Genomic DNA, 16,618 nt, shown 5'->3' with positions numbered 1-16,618 from the left:
CGCCTTTCAGAATAATAATTAATATAACACAATCCCTAGCTCTTATGCAACCAGGTGTTGTATCTTTATAATTATTATTAAGTGTTAGGATCAAAAATTGAGACGGCAGCTCAGAAGAGGCCCAAATTATTGTTTTAATCTCATGAGTTTTAAGCTGATTTCATGATATTTGAATGCTCGGCATTGGCAATGCTGTCAGAGCGGGGTGCGGGGCTTGGCACTCATTACGGTACCCTGCCTCCTACCACCTTGTGCTCAGTGAACTTTTGTAAGCCTCCCCTAGCTTTCCAGTGCAATTTTACCTGACCTTTACTTAAAGACCAAGCTCCGCTAGGCAGCGGATTGCATCTGGTCTCCTGGGCAAGTCTTGCTGCGTTTGTTAATAAAATCTGTTTCTGGTAGAATTCTAAAAGAAAAGAGAAATAACCCCGGGACTTTTTCCATTAGTCTCTGGGTTGAGAAAAGCTTGTTTGGCAAAAAGCTGAATTTAGAGGCCCGATTTAACCAGGTGTTGGTCTTTTAAACGTGTGTTTGGGGAGGCGGGGGGGGGGGGGGGTAAGGGAAGTGCAAAGAGGACATCAAGGGAAAGTTACCCAAAAGGAAACATGAGGTCCCAAAGGAGTGAGCTGCCATTTGACCCCACTAGAGTCACTATCACAGTGGATCGATGTTGGGGTGTACTCGAGTTAACTGATATTCCACCTCATCAGCCCTCTGCTCAGTGCTTTCCGGCTGGCTGAGGTGTCCCCAAGCCAGAATCCAGTTCCAGCGTGACCAAGACTCCAGGACTGGATTTCTCTGGCACTTGTTTGACCCAATTCTCATTGTCACTAGGGCCTGTTTACACTGTCAATGACTCGCTTTACCCCCACCCCCACCCCATCCACCCCACCCCTAGCCCTGTAAAAGGGCCTTGATGTAAATGAAAATCAGCCTCAAAGTTTGTCCTACTGTGTGACAGGCAGAGACCTTCTGGTGATTCACTCAAAATACAGTTGGGGGAAACACCCGAACTGGCTTTCTGTGCCCACCTGGAATGGACTCTGACCTGAGCCCCGGAAACCCCAAAGGGCAATTTTCCATCTTGTCCTAGGCACCAGACTCTGGAAACACTCCATGCAGGTGGCTTTGCTTCCCTCTCGTGGTACCATTTACACACTGCAGATGTCACTGTTGGTGGGTGATGGATGACGTGATTTTCTATTCCGTTCTGTTCTGTATAGGGTGCTCTGCCTGGCCACCACCATGACATAGCCAATGGGTTCGTAGGGCCCAGTGCGGCTCTGGATACAGCCCGTCATCCACCCTCTTCTTCCTCCCAGTCATGGTTTGCTTCCCCATCTGCAATCCCATTAAGAATGTTTGTTCAGATTTATTATTACTGATTATTATCCTTCCAGGAGCAGCAGAGGCTCCAGCCGAGGTCAGGGTTCCATTGCGCTAGGTGCTGTACAGAGATATAATAGGAGACCGGCTACGTCCTGAAGAGCTAAAACACTAAATACACAAGACAGACACAGTGTGAAAAAGGAAAGTGGGTGGAATGACTTGCCCGCGGTTACTCAGCTGGGCAGTGGCAGATCCAGGGCCAGAAGCCAGTTCTCCTGAGTCCTAGTCCAGTGCTTTAACCACGCTGCTTTGCTAGCTCTCCTCGCACGCTTAGTGGCTTGGTTGATAAGAAACTGAATTTTCATTACCGAGACCCATTTCAAGTCCAGTTTGAGCTCTTGTTACATACATTCAGCCGGGACACTGGCTTTGATTCCCTGTTGCTGAGCCTGTGGATGGAGACTCCTCCGAGAGCCTTCTGCTGATAGACATCAGCCCAATCCCTTGCACAAACAGGTGCACGCACACAGACTCTCTCCCGGTTCCCGGCACTCCCCTAGATTGCCTCCCAACCATGGTCACGGATAGCCTGACTCAGCGCTGTATTCTGCACGTCACAAACCTCTCCCACCTAACCTTCCCGTCCCTCGCGTCCGTAATGTCCTGGAACAGCCCCAACTCATCTCAGGTTCTACATTGGCCCAATGCCTGATAGGGCTTTGGGAGCTGAGTTAGTCCCATGGAGGTACCCAAGCAGGATAGAGCTGAGCAATGAAGCTCATAGTCATTTACCTCAGTATCTTAATACTTAATCATTTCAAGAAGCACCCCGTTCCTTGGGGTCATTTCCCTCCAACAAATGTCCTGACGACCTGGTAGAACCCCTCCACTTTGCAATGTCTCTGGGGCAGAACTACCCACGCTCTGCAGGGGTGTGTGGAGTAGACCATGGTTGATATCCATCCAGAACTGTGGACAGCCACGCTGGCACTTTGATTGGGTCTGAGTGCTTAACCTCTGCAGATGGGATTGAAAGTTCAGTGTCAGAGAAGCACTGCTCCTTGCAGGTGCCGCAGGGAGACAATCCTGCACGGTCTGGAGGAATGGCCTGTGGGTGAAATTCTCCTCTGTGCAGCGGGCTACCATGTAGCCTCTATGCCACTTTAGTCCCACTTGGGACCTCTTCTGAGGGTTTAAGTGGCATGTAGGTCTTTTGCCGGCCCTCTGCGTAGGGGGGAATTTCACCTAGATGTCCTAATAGGTCTGATTGCTGAGTTCTCTGATTAACCATTTGTTTGCTGCACAGAATGCAACAAGGACTTCAGATGAAAATATCTGCATTCAGCCGAGGATGGGGGGTGGGACGGACAAGATGCCCCAAAGCAATGTCAAGGGGACATCAAAGGCTGCCCAGAGCAGCAGCAGAGATTGAGCCCGCTGCTCAGCCTTTGCAGCGCATGGGAAATGCGGTTTCCCTAGTTAATGGTGGGTCTATAAAATGGGCGATTTACACCCAATTTGAGGTGTATTTTTTTATGATTTATTACTGGTTAATAAATCTCATGCAAATATATGCAAATGAATGTCTTAAATCAGCTTGCCTGAAGCGCAGTGCAAGCTGTTCGGCAGCTCACTGTGTTTCTTGATGTGCGTTAGGCATAGACGCACAGCTCTGCAAAACTAGGGGGCTCCATTTCTCTGGGGCTTAGGTTCCTGCTTTCAGTCCACTGAGTGCAGAACCCCTGACGTTTTGCTTGGTGATTTATTTTCAAACAAGCCCCAAAGGAAATTCTGACTGTGTCAAATCTCACTGGAAACATCCCTGAAAACCTATGAAATTGCAAACTGAATGTGGATTCATTACAAACCCCATGAATTAGCTCCGGTTTGCTTGAATCTGGACGTATTTTCCTTCCAGAGACGGAGAAGACCCTTTGGCTGAAAGTGTGCTGGCTGTCAAGTTTGTGTCAAAATGAGAGATGGGCTTAAAAAGGAACCCTAGAGCCATCCTCTCCACTTGATCTGTATTCAGATCTGGTCCTAGATCTGAATTTAGGGCCAAATTTTCTAAAAAGCTAAGCTCTTAATGTGCACGGTTCTGATGATCTGGCCCCATTTCTGGGCCTCTGGTTCATTGGAAAATCTGAGCCCTCGTGATTTGGGCCTGCGTCTATATTAAGCCCAAACCACGCCCCCCACCCCCCACATCTGAACATTGGGGAAGTTAGGCCCAGACCTGTAAAGATGTTTAGGCACCTAACTCCCAATGTCATAGTGTCTGAGCCTTCATGTCCGGATCTGAATCTGGAATGAATGTGGCAGCTCAGGGCCCGTCTCTAAACCGGACCTGGAAGCAGCTGCCCCTGGCTGCATTTTGGGGTTCAGCGGGGCCCATTCCAGCCAACTGCAAACACTCCAGGCAAGTCTCCCCCAGCTGCGTGATGCACAGAGAAAGGTGAGGTCCTTGGTGCTGTGTGAATCCCAGGTGCCCTTGATCAGGGAATTCCCCACTCCAGGTACCGGTGCAGACTGGGGGGTGATGTGGCTTTACTGACATATGGGAGTCTTGCTTGCCAGGCAGCGCTGGGTGCAAGGGGTTCCCAATGGGAAACTGAGGGTATGTCTACACTTCAACCACTGCAGTTATTCAGTGTAGACACTACTTGGGCTGATAGGAGGGGTTAGGTAATCCATCTCCCCAAGAGGCAGCAGCTAAGACAATGGAAGAATTCTTTCATTGACCTAGCGCTGCGTACACTGGGGGTTAGGTCGGCTTAACTACGTCTCTTGGGGGGGTGGATTTTTCACACCCTTGAGCGACACAGCTATGCCAGTGCAAGTTCCCAGTGTGGACCAGCCCAAGTTTGTGGTGTTTGAGTGAAGTCTCCCACCACGCCCCCTCTGTGCTGCTAATTCCCTCCTGCTGACAGGCCTGGTCCTGCTCTTCCCCCAGCCTCCACGCTCTCCCAGCTGTCGGACAGCGGGCAGACCCTCAGCGAGGACAGCGGGGTGGACATCGGCGAAGTGGAGCTGAGCGGCAGGGACAAGACCCAGCAGCAGATCCCTGGGAAAAGCCGAGGTCCCAAGGAGGCACCGAGAAGCGATGGGCCAGCAGAGGCAGCCTCCAAACCGGTGAGGCACCCAGCAGAGCTAGCGTAGGCGGTGGTCCTTGCTGGGCAAAGAGACAGGCTGCGTATAAAGGCCCCATGTCCCGCAGACACAAGTACCGCACGTCTCATACCCGCTTGGGGAGGCAGGCCTAGAACCCAGGGCCCTTCGTGCTCTGTGTCGACGCGGCAGTCAGAGGTGCGACGGCCGCACGCGCAGACAGGCCTGAGCTCACTTTGAAGTAGCGAGGTCAGATAACAAAGCTGCGGCAACACGAGCTAGCTGTCCACGCAGAGCATCCCCAGGGTCCCAGGGGGGCTTGTAAAGTCTGTGCTGGTGCCTCTTCGCTGTTCCTGGGTCTCGCACTAGCTAGATCAAAACTAGCTCGGGTATGTCTACACATGCGGCTGTCGCACCCCTGTTTGCAGTGGAGACATGCCCCTAAGCATGCAGCCCTTTGCCCCTGGAGATGATGGAGCTGCTAGCATTAGCTGACCCAGCCACGAGAGAGCATGACTGGTCCTTCACTCAGAGGCTATGTCTACCCTGCACACAGCTGGCAGTGGCTTTAGGGTATGTGTAGCTACATGCCACAATGAAAAGCAGGCTGCATCCACACTGTGGTGTGTGGCTACATGTGACAGGGACAGGCTGAGGCAGCAGGATGCTCCATTGTGGATAGAAAGCTGGCTAGATCGTCGGGCTCAACGGGTAGTGATCAACGGCTCAGTGTCTAGTTGGCAGCCGGTATCAAGCGGAGTGCCCCAGGGGTCGGTCCTGGGGCTGGTTTTGTTCAACATCTTTATCCATTATCTGGAGGATGGTGTGGATTGCACCCTCAGCAAGTTCGCAGATGACACTAACCTGGAGGGAGAGGTAGATATGCTGGAGAGTAGGGATAGGGTCCAGAGTGACCTAGACAAATTGGAGGATTGGGCCAAAAGAAATCTGATGAGGTTCAACAAGGACAAGCGTAGAGTCCTGCGCTGGGGACAGAAGAATCCCATGCACCGCTACAGGCTGGGGACCGACTGGCTATGCGGCAGTTCTGCAGAAAAGGACCTGGATATGAGTCAGCAGTGTGCCCTTGTTGCGAAGAAGGCTAACGGCATATTGGGCTGTATTAGTAGGAGCATTCCCAGCAGATTGAGGGAAATGATTATTCCCCTCTATTCGGCACTGCTGAGGCCACACCTGTACTATTGTGTCCAGTTTTGATCCCCCTAAGACAGAAGGGATGTGGACAAATTGAAGAGAGTCCAGAGGAGGGCAATGAAAATGACTAGGGGGCTGGGGCACACGACTTACACAGAGAGGCTGAGGGAACTGGGCTTATTTAGTCTGCAGAAGAGAAGAGTGAGGGGGGATTTGATAGCAGCCTTCAACTACCTGAAGGGGGGTTCCAAAGAGGACGGAGCTCGGCTGTTCTCAGTGGTGGCAGATGACAGAACAAGGAGCAATGGTCTCAAGTTGCAGTGGGGGAGGTCTAGGTTGGTTATTAGGAAACACTATTTCACTAGGAGGTGGGTGAAGCACTGGAATGGGTTCCCTAGGGAGGTGGTGGAATCTCCATCCAGAGAGGTTTTTAAGGCCCAGCTTGACAAATCCCTGGCTAGGATGATTTAGTTGGGGTTGGTCCTGATTTGAGCAGGGGGTTGGACTAGATGACCTTCTGAGGTCTCTTCCAACCCTTCTATGATTGTATTATTATAAACAAGACACAAGAAGTAATTCTTCTGCTCTACTCCACACTGATTAGGCCTCAGCTGCAGTATTGTGTCCAGTTCTGGGTGCCACATTTCAGGAAAGATGAGGACAAATTGGAGAAAGTCCAGAGAAGAGCAACAAAAATGATTAAAGGTCTAGAAACATGACCTGTGAGGGAAGATTGAAAAAATTGGGTTTGTTTAGTCTGGAAAAGAGAAGACTGAGAGGGGACATGATAACAGTTTTCAAGAACATAAAAGGTTGTTACAAGGAGGATTGAGAAAAATTGTTCTTCTCAACCTCTGAGGATTGGACAAGAAGCAATGGACTTAAATTGCAGCAAGGGAGGTTTAGGTTGGACATTAGGAAAAACTTTCTGTCCGGGTGGTTAAGCACTGGAATAAATTGCCTAGGGAGGTTGTGGAATCTCCATCATTGGGGATTTTTAAGAGCAGTTTGGACAAACACCTGCAGGGATGGTCTAGATAATACTTAGTCCTACCCTGAGTGCAGGGGACTGGACTAGATGACCTCTCGAGGTCCCTCCCAGTCCTACGATTCTATGATTGCTAACAAGAGCAGTGAGGAGGCGCTGCTTGAGCGTGTAGAGGGCCATGCAGGGTATATAGGCTGGGGATTGTGGCGTGTCTGGACTCTATTCGCATTAACCACACCCCATCATCTAGCCTGCTATTTAGCCCCGTGCTGGGGGCGTGCAGTGTCCGTACTCTCCACGCCACTGTAGGGAGTGTGCAGTGTAGACGGGCCACCGCACACAATGGCAGGCTGGGATGGGCCGGAGTTTGTAGTACTAAGGTGCTGGCCACCCAGCTGCCCTGCCCGGTGGGCCTCAGGGCCAATGGCCTTTTGGAGACCATCCTGCTGCGGCTGCCCCCAGGATGCTGTGATGTCCCACTTCAGCTGCAAAGCCGAGGATGGCGGATCTCGGCCGCCCAGAGTCTCATTCGCATCAGGCAATCAGCTCGTTCTGCTGCTCTTCCCACCAGGTCATTGAAGAGGCTACAGGGCCGTGGCCAGAGAGGTTGCAGGCTCCACGTTCCTCAGCCACGGAAAAGGGCCCCATACAAGCACAACAAGGCAGGCTGGAAAGGGTTAACCTGCTTGGCATTGGGTCCCCAGACCCAGGAAGTCCGGTCTGTCTGGGGGCGGGGCAGGATGGCCTGGAGAGAAGGCTCCCCACCCAGCTCTCCTCAATCGCGTTGCTGTTTCTCCCTCCGCAGCCTGGCCTTCTGGAGCCCACATCGTGTCTGATTCGAGTGGCGAAGAGCGCGCCGACCCTGGGGATCGCCATCGAGGGTGGTGCCAACACCCGGCAGCCTCTGCCCCGGATAGTCACCATACAGGTACGGCGGGCTGGGAACAGGAGTAGCTCGGTGCAGATGCTCCTCTGTGGCTCCGAGCTCTGAAACGTCTTGTGAGATTTTCACACCTGGGTTCTTCTAACAGGGACATGCCCAGAATCCAGCCTCCCTCCTGTCTTCTACACCTGCTGGGTTTATTGTTCCCCTCACTGGGAGATGGAGACAGAATGCTGGCTGTTGATTACGTCGTCCCTCTCATATCAGGGTGTTGCCACCATTCAGGTCTTCCCGTCTCCAGCAGAGGGCGAGCATGTTCTCAGGGAGGGGAGAGTATAAAAGTCAGCTAGGTCCAGGAGAGGAGGCTCATCTTGCGTTTCCCCTAGGGGATGAGATTGTAACTTGGGGCTTGTCTACACAGACACTTAGTCCACGGTACACTGGGGTGTGAAGCCACCCCGCACTAGCATGCCAAGCACTAAGTGTCCATCAGGACCTGGCTGCGCACTAACTGTTCCCTGGTGCCCTTTGACCTACTCCAGTTTCCAAGTGAGATAGATCAAAGCACACTAAGGAACCGTTAGTGTGCAGTAGCAGGTCCACGTGGACACTTAGTGTGCAGCAGGTTAGGGTGGGCTAGACTCACACCTCAGCCTGTCTTGGACTAAGTGTCCATGAGCAGTGGTTCTCAACTAGGGGTACGTGTCAGAGGTCTTCCAGGGGGTACATCAACTCCTCTAGATATTTGCCTAGTTTTTCAACAGGCTACATGAAAAGCACTAGCAAAGTGAGTACAAACTAAAATTTCATACCGATGATGAGTTGTTTGTACTGCTCTATATACTATACACTGAAATGTAAGTACAGTACTTATATTCCAGTTGATTTATTTTATAATTATATGGTGAAAATGAGAAAGTCCGCAATTTGTCAGTAATGGCGTGTTGTGACACTTTTGTATGTTTATGTCTGATTTTGTAAGCAAGTAGTTTTTAAGTGAGGTGAAACTTGCAGGGAGGCAAGACAAATCAGACACCTGAAAGGGGTACAGTAGTCTGGGAAGGTTGAGAACCACAGGGAAGGGGTTGGAATGGGGGCAGGGAAGGGGTGGGAAGAGGTGGGGCATGGATGGGGCCTCACAGAAGGGGTGGAGTGGGGGTGGGGGCGGGGCCGGGCAGCAGGTGCCTGGGGGAGTGGTGGTCAGTGGTGCGGCCCTCGGGCCAATGTACTAGTCCTCATGTGGCCCTCGTGGTCATTTGAGTTTGAGACCCCTGGACTAGATGATCTCCTGAGGTCTCCTCCAACCCTGATCTTCTGTGAGTCTCTGATGGTAACTCTTCAGCCCTGCCCCCTTGGGCTCAAAAAGTGAAGCAGCAGAGTTGCAAACCGCTTCAAACAATCAGCTCAGCTGCTGGGGTGGCCATAATACTCATTTGAGTGCCGGCTCTCCAGCAATGCCGGCAAAGCTATGCCCTTCGTGGCTGGGTCTTGGGTACCCGCTGTTCACGCATCTCCAGTAAAGATGGTTCGCTGAGGGAGCGGCGCTCTCACTAGACGAGCAACCAGGCACCGCAATGTGCAAAAGGCAAAGCAAACGGTTCAGGCGGCCGCCACGGGCTGCGAACTCCCTGTCCAGACTAATCAGGGAGTCCGGCTGAATAACAGTATTGCACGCAACAAATACGAACGCAAACGCAGCGACCGGGGAGCTGGCAAACCAAAGACCGCGCAATGCTATCACCCCAGCTCTAGTATTGCCATTCATTTGTATTACAGCAACGCCAAAAGAGGCCACCTGAGATCAGAGCCCCACGGCACCAGGCGTTGTACAAACACACAGCGAGAGACAGGTCCTGCTCAAAGAGCTTCCAGAACGAATAGACACAGGGAGGGAGATGACAGAGAGGTGAAGGGATTTGCCGCCGGCCAGAGCTGGGATTTGATCCTGGGTCTCCTGTGTCCTACTCCGATGCCCCAACATCCTGGGCACTTTCTGTAAACCTAAGGCTAACCCAGCTCCACTGGCCAGAGCACAACCCAGGGAATTACATTCTGCCTCTTTAAAGGTCCCTGGTTTTTGATTGGATACAGTATTCTTCACTCGTTGTCCTAAACTGTTGTGTAATGTTGCATGGAGCTGTTAAGCAGCCGTTGTGCCCCAGAGGTGGCTGCATTTCAGAGTGGGCTAAGGCCTAGCTCCTCAAAGGTATTTAGGTGCCTGAATTGAAATCAGTGGGACTTAGGCACTTAAAAACCATTCAGGATCTGGGCCTAAGCAACTCCTGAAGCATCTGGGGATAAAGGCTGCTATATATGTGAGCGTTTCCCTCTCGTCTGTTCCTGCCCTGCCACAGCGAGGAGGATCTGCCCACAATTGCGGGAAGCTGAAGGTGGGACACGTGATCCTGGAGGTGAACGGCATAACGCTGCGGGGAAAGGAGCACCGGGAAGCCGCGCGTGTCATCGCTGAGGCCTTTAAAACAAAAGAGAAGGACCACATCGATTTCCTAGTCACTGAGTTCAACGTCGCACTTTAGGGGGCTTGGCCGCCCCTGAGCCAAACGGACAGAAGAGGGAGGGAGCTGGATTGGACGGGGCTTCAGGCGGATCGGCACACGGGTTAACACGTGCACCCACATGCCCCAGCACAGAAGCCACCCTCCATGGCAGAGCTGGCGCTGTCCCCTGTCCTGCATATGCCCGTTCACACACACACACACACACGTTCCAGGCACAGAACATGGGCGGCCAGCCCCAGGCAGGCGCTTCGCGGTGCCTTGCTTCTGGGGCTGACAGCAGCGGTGCCGGTGACAGGCCCCAGCGCTGAGAAGGACTGCGGGAGAACGTGGGTAGGGTGGGGGCAAAGGCAGGGAAGGGAGAGGAAGCAACGGAGGGTGTGGGAGAGAGGAGAACACTGACTCCAGCTGATCCCCGCATCTTCTGCCTGGGCATTTACTCTGGGCACTGCCCTGCCTCTGTCTCTCTTCAGTGGTTCAGATTCATTTCCCAGTTTAAGCCATATTCCAGATGGTCTTTCCCTGCACCTCCTCCTCGATGAGGGGAGCCAGCCGCATCCTTGAGAGCTCACCCCCACCCTGCCCTTTCCCCCACCGGCGTCTCTCTCCCCTCCGTTATTCCCCCTTCCTCCGCACAGAGAATCCCTCCAGGCCTGGGACATCGGTGGGGTCAAGGAGTGCGGCCATAGGTGCAGGGTGCCCTGCCGTGCAGTAACGTTAATGTCACACATGCTGTGCAGGGAACTCCAGGGCTGCTCATGGCATCAGTGAAGTGGGGGGTGGGGAACAGAGGAGGGATTTCTTTGGTGATCACTGGTTTAATGTGTTCTCTCGGGAGCTGGGTGGCAGGCACGTGACACTGGCCCCCATCAAGGCTCCACGCCTTGTGTCCCAGCGTGTACAGTAATGGATGCCTTGTACATCGCCAGCCGTGTCAGTGTATTTATATATACAGAGCTTGTGCTTTTAATTTTTCAATAAATCGAACGGGTTCGAAAAAAAAGTCGGCTGGCTAGTGGGGGTCTCTCCCGATCCCGGCCGGCTGCAGAGATGTGGCGATCAGCTCTGGGCAGGGGTGGTTGCTCTCTGTGTTTCAACAATTGGTACCCAGGGGTCCCCAGCCTACGAGTTGTTGTTATTGTTTGCATTGCAACCGAGATCAGGGCCCCGTTGTGCTGGGTGCTACACAGACACAGAGCGAGAGAGTCCCTGCCCCGACGAGCTTGCATTTAAATAGCCAAGACAGACAAAGTGCGGGGAGGAGAACAGAGAAACCCATGTGCACACCCCACGCCAGGCGTTCATTCTGCAGCACCGTGGGCACATGCAGCATGCACTGTGTGTGTGGTGTAGGGCGTGTGTGTGTGTGTGTGTGTACAGAGCACGTTTGTGCCGCGTGCGGTGTGTGTGCAGAGGAGGTGTGTACCACAGGCAGTGTGTGTGTGTGAGTGCAGAGTACAGAAGTGGCCATGTACAGGGGGCATGCGTGCTGCACACGTATTCCCTCTCCTGCTGTTCTGTGTTGTGTTGTGCAAGCCAGCAAGATCCTTGCAGGCTCTGCCCTACTCCTGAGCAAGCCAGGGACCTTCCCATTCTTGTGCTTCTCCTAGCACGCTATCAGGCAGGCCCCTTTGGGGATGGGTCAGTCCCCTCCCCACTAGTGAGAACATTGCTGCCCTCTCCCCCCAAGCCAACAGCCAGGAAGAAACCTACATCACTCGGGCCTGAGTCACTGCCAGCAGGTGAGGACTGTGTGATTGCGGGGAGGCAGCGCTGCAAAAACTCCTCTTCTCCGGGGATACATTACTAAGACCTGTTGGCGGGCCCCTGGGGATGTCCATGGCGGAGGGGAGGCGGACTGCAGGAAATGGGCTGCCCCGCGCACAGTTCCAGGGCTGTCTGACTCTGCCCACGGTGTGGCTCTCAGACTGCACTGGCCGCCCTGATGAGGCTGCTGACACTGTAGCTCCAGTCTGCTCGCTGGACCCCATAACCAGGCCCAGCTGCAGACACTGCCGTCACATGCTCCCCACCCCACGCCCCAGTCCTGATCAGGGGGCCTGTGCCCCCAGAGGTGGGTTGAAATTTCAGTGTGATCTTTGCTGCTGCTGCTCTTTGTGGAGAGAACTATGAATCTATGAAACTTGAGTCTTCAGGGAAACCGGGACGTCCCTACGTGGGGCACATCACAGGGACACACACACCCCTTCCCCTAGCCCCCTCTGCAATCATACGCTCCACTTCTGGCCAGGCCCATGTGGGGTGGGGAGAGGGAAAGTCACACCCAATCTTGGGCCATGCAGATGGCGGGGGGGATTGAAGAGCTCTGTAAGGAGTCCCAGATCTGGTTGAATGGGCCACTCCTGATTCTGGTTCTTACAAGCCATCACGAGGAGAAGATTAAGTCCTGTCTCATGGTGCCCTCTGGTGTCTCCCAGAAAGATAACCAGAGAAAGGGAGCAGCACCAGGCAGACCGTGCCCCAGCAGCGTGCTGAGAACCTCGCGTGGCAGGGCAGAGGAGAAGAACCGCAGGAGGGAACGCCGAGGAGCAGCAACGGGAGCTGCTGGAGCGATTCTGCCTTCGAAGAACACATGAAGCATTCAGCCGGCTGTAAAGACGGCATCGGACAGTGCCTTCCCTGGCCCAGGAATCAGAGCCAAGGCACCTCACGTGTATAAGCATTGGGTCACCTGGCAGCTGTTGGGGTCTCTGTGTCAAAATGAGTTTGCTGGTTCTCAGACCAGACATGCGTAACTCCAACACCATCCCCAGCTGCCCCCCGTCCTCGCTAATTTGCACCCTGATGGCACTCTCAGCAAAGAGGCCAAGGGTGAAAAGTGCCACAGAGACAGCCTCTCCCGCTGGGTCCGTGGTTGGGCACATGGGGCAGGGACACCTAGGGGATGCGTCTGCTGCCACTGCCCATCCTGTACCCATTGCACAGAAAGCCGGAGGGCTCCAGTCTCCTGTGCAGTCAATACAGCAAGAAGCCAAGTTTACGTTTAAAAACAAAGACTCAGCTCAGAGATAGACAAATAGACCCAGTGCCGCGTGGCCCAGAGACAAGAGTCCAGAGCTAGGACACCTGCCTGGGCTGCCCAGTTTGACAGCCCCTGGCAGATCCACTGACCAAGCAGCCCAGTACAGCCTTTCCTGTCAACGTACCACCACCCTGACCTCAAGGGTCCCTCACGGGTGGGACAGTGGGTGTCCAAACTGCCCATGCGAAGGTTCCCAGCACTGGCTCCAGGTATTGACTCGAAGAACCTGGAGACAACTGAGGATGCAGCACCAGCCCAAGCAGCAGCCTTAGGAATCTCGGAACGGGAGGGTTGCAGCCCATGCAGGGCCCCCAGGGATTTGGTTAATATTCAGCTTTGGATACGTGGAAATCTCGTGGCAGGGCTTAGAACTTTCCTTGCCCCTTTGGGCAGCCAAGGGCATCTGAACCCGATTCCCCACCCCCCAACATCCCAGCCCAGCCCCGCCCAGCCAGCCACATGATGCAGAGAGGCTAATGGCCCTTGCTGACGATTCAGAGAGTTTCTCTTTCTCTGACTCGCTGTTTGTTAGTGTGCATCGCTCACAACAGCCAGGTAGGAATGATCGACACCTTTCCAAGGTGGATGCCACAGCATCCTGTCTCTGCCGCTCTGACCTGACTGGTCTGCTAAATATTTTCTTCTTCTCCACCTCCCTGCTGAACTCAGGGGCTGGGAGCCATGTGTCCTTTTCTAATCAATGGCTTAGGATAAATGCACCACAGTGGCCACCTTTCATGCGCTAAGTAAGCACCGCGGCTTTCACAATAAGCCAAAAATCAAGCTAATCCCATTTCAAAAGGAGGCCAAAACAAGCCAATCCCTAAGAACCCCAAGACTCTATGTGACTAGATTCCCCCAGCCTGCAGTCTGGGACTGTAGTGGGCCCACTGTGCACCCCTGACTCTCTCCCCTCCCTTACCCCCGTTACCCCCCTTGCCAGCTTGCCAGCAACTGATAACAAAAAGAAGCAACAAGCTACAAGCCCAACAAGCTACAAGCCAAAAAACTAGCCAACAAGCAACTCACAAGCCAATTAAGCCAAAACAAGCCCAATTTCTATGTTTTTGGCATGTCTGCCATGCACCCTCTGCTGGCTGGAAGGTGCGAGCGCTGCTCATGGGAAGGGGGAGTAAGATACCTGGTAAGTACCGTAGGTGCGTTTGTTTTGGAAACCAAAAGTAGTCACCAGTTCTGCTCCTAACCGTGATGCCCTCCACTGGCTGGGCTAGCACTGAGGTTGGTGTGTATCCACAGCCCCAGAGCGCTTTGAGCTGAGGCCCTGACACTGAGGTACATGCAAAGCATTGCCTCCCACAACTGTGATTCATTCACCCCTTCCTATATCAAGGGCTCTTCAACTTTTCCACCAAGTGGGCCATATCTTCCTAGAGAGATTGTCTCCCCGCCCATTCACCATTGTGCAGACGAGCTCCTCTCCTATTCATGAGCCCACAGCAGCCCTCTAGCAGCAAGTGCGGAGGTGGAAAAGCAATACTGGGAAAGTGATGCATTTTTAGATGTCGTTTATGCATTAAGTGGGCCTGGGTCGAAGCAGCTGGAAATGAAGCGAGCCAGCCCCATGGACTGCCAGCAAATGCTCCGCAGAGAAGAGATTGGGAAACATTGTGCTAAATGATAGGTTTCAGAGTAGCAGCCGTGTTAGTCCATATTCGCAAAAAGAAAAGGAGGACTTGTGGCACCTTAGAGACGAACCAATTTATTTGAGCATAAGCTTTTGTGAGCATCCGATGAGTGAGCTGTAGCTCACGAAAGCTTATGCTCAAATAAATTCGTTCGTTTCTAAGGTGCCACAAGTCCTCCTTTTCATTGTGTTAAATGTAACTCAGACAAAACACTGAGGAGGAAACCAAACTGCGTGAGCGACTCACCTTGTACAGTGAACAGTTTCTGTGGTAATGAACTTGTGTGTGTGTGTCCGTCCGTCCCCTCTACTGGCTGAAATCAGAACAACTCAGCTATGTGCCATAGGCCCTGTCCTGATAAAAGCAAGTGGGGATTCTCCTCCAGCTCAGGTGGTGGCGGGAGGAAGGGGGATAGATGGAGAGGAAGCAGAGAAGAAGGGGGGCAGTAGGGAGGAGGGGGTGAGACAGTGGCGCTCCTTTGGGACAATGCCTAGCCAAATCCCAGGACGAAGCATGGGAGAGCTGGGGACAGAGCATTCTGTACCCTGGGGATCCGGCTACGGACAAACTTCCCGAGAGGATCCGGCCGATCCAGACTGTGACCATCTTTAGGAAACGCTGCAAAACCTTCCTCTTGGACAGAGCCTTTCCACCCTAAGTGACACACAATACGAACATCCCCTTCTATGCCTAACCACCACCACCCCCAATAACCCGCCCCGAAAACCTGTCCCCCAAGGAGAGCTTTGACTCAGGGAGGGGAGTCGAGCCAGAGACCCGTCATAAATATAAAGAGAAGGGTAAACCCCTTTAAAATCCCTCCTGGCCAGAGGAAAAATCCTCTCACCTGTAAAGGGTTAAGAAGCTAAAGGTAACCTCGCTGGCACCTGACCAAAATGACCAATGAGGAGACAAGATACTTTCAAAAGCTGGGAGGAGGGGGAAAAATAAAGGGTCTGTGTCTGTTTGTATGATGCTTTTGCCGGGGACAGAACAGGAATGGAGTCTTAGAACTTAGTAAGTAATCTAGCTAGGTATGTGTTAGATTATGATTTCTTTAAATGGCTGAGAAAATAGCTGTGCTGAATAGAATGAATATTCCTGTCTGTGTGTCTTTTTTGTAACTTAAGGTTTTGCCTAGAGGGATTCTCTATGTTTTGAATCTAATTACCCTGTAAGGTATTTACCATCCTGATTTTACAGAGATGATTCTTTTTTATTTCTATTAAAAGTCTTCTTGTAAGGAAACTGAATGCTTTTTTCATTGTTCTAAGATCCAAGGGTTTGGGTCTGTGGTCACCTATGCAAATTGGTGAGGATTTTTACCAAACCTTCCCCAGAAAGTGGGGTGCAAGGGTTGGGAGGATTTTGGGGGGGAAAGATGTTTCCAAACTACATTTTTTTCAGGAACCCAGATAAAGTTTGGTGGTGGCAGTGGAAGTCCAAGGGTAAAATAGTTTGTACCTTGGGGAAGTTTTAACCTAAGCTGGTAAAAGTAAGCTTAGGAGGTTTTCATGCAGGTCCCCACATCTGTACCCGAGAGTTCAGAGTGGGGAAGGAACCTTGACAGACCCCCTGAAGTCCGCGAGAGTCTCTGCTGCTGCTGTTGGTTTAACATGGAAAAGGCTCAGACGCTGCAGTGATGGGCGGCCCTATAAACCCCTAAAATAGATGCGCTGGCTAGGCTAGGGAGGGGGGCAGTTGAAGCAGAGCGAAACAGGAGGGGGGCTTTGAAACCAGCCAAGAAGCAGGGGGAATTGCTGCCTGCACGCCCCTCCTTGCTGCAGGAGGAAAGTTTGGGTCGGGGGTCTAGGGTGGCTGCCGGTAGGTCCAGCTGAATGGGGGGGGGAAGGGAGGGCTGAATCTCGGCCCCGCCCCTTCTCTCTTGCTGCCCAATCCCAGGGCACTGTAGAGGCTTGAGGTCCCTCATTAAGATAATACCACCCCAGC

The 16,618-nt window shown here is 52.8% G+C and overlaps 1 protein-coding gene across 4 annotated transcripts in view; it reads left to right on the top strand.

The window, feature by feature from the left end:
- Positions 1–15,687, top strand: part of WHRN (whirlin) — a 112,040-nt gene extending 96,353 nt beyond the window's left edge. The window contains exons 10-12 of one of the 4 annotated variants that reach the window (XM_074974038.1): positions 4,283–4,461; positions 7,386–7,508; positions 9,818–15,687. In XM_074974038.1, the coding sequence (XP_074830139.1) occupies positions 4,283–4,461; positions 7,386–7,508; positions 9,818–10,000 (485 nt within the window). In that variant the 3' untranslated portion in view covers positions 10,001–15,687. Of the gene's footprint in view, positions 1–4,282; positions 4,462–7,385; positions 7,509–9,239; positions 9,635–9,817 lie in introns of those variants that run through there. The other 3 variants (XM_074974035.1, XM_074974034.1, XM_074974036.1) reach the window with 3 other exon arrangements.
- Positions 15,688–16,618: the final 931 nt, after the last annotated feature.

Source organism: Natator depressus, chromosome 16, assembly GCF_965152275.1.
Source record: "Natator depressus isolate rNatDep1 chromosome 16, rNatDep2.hap1, whole genome shotgun sequence".
Classification (NCBI taxonomy): domain Eukaryota; kingdom Metazoa; phylum Chordata; order Testudines; family Cheloniidae; genus Natator; species Natator depressus.
The sequence above is the reverse complement of the archived record's forward strand: the minus strand, read 5'-3'. Positions and strand labels throughout refer to the sequence as shown.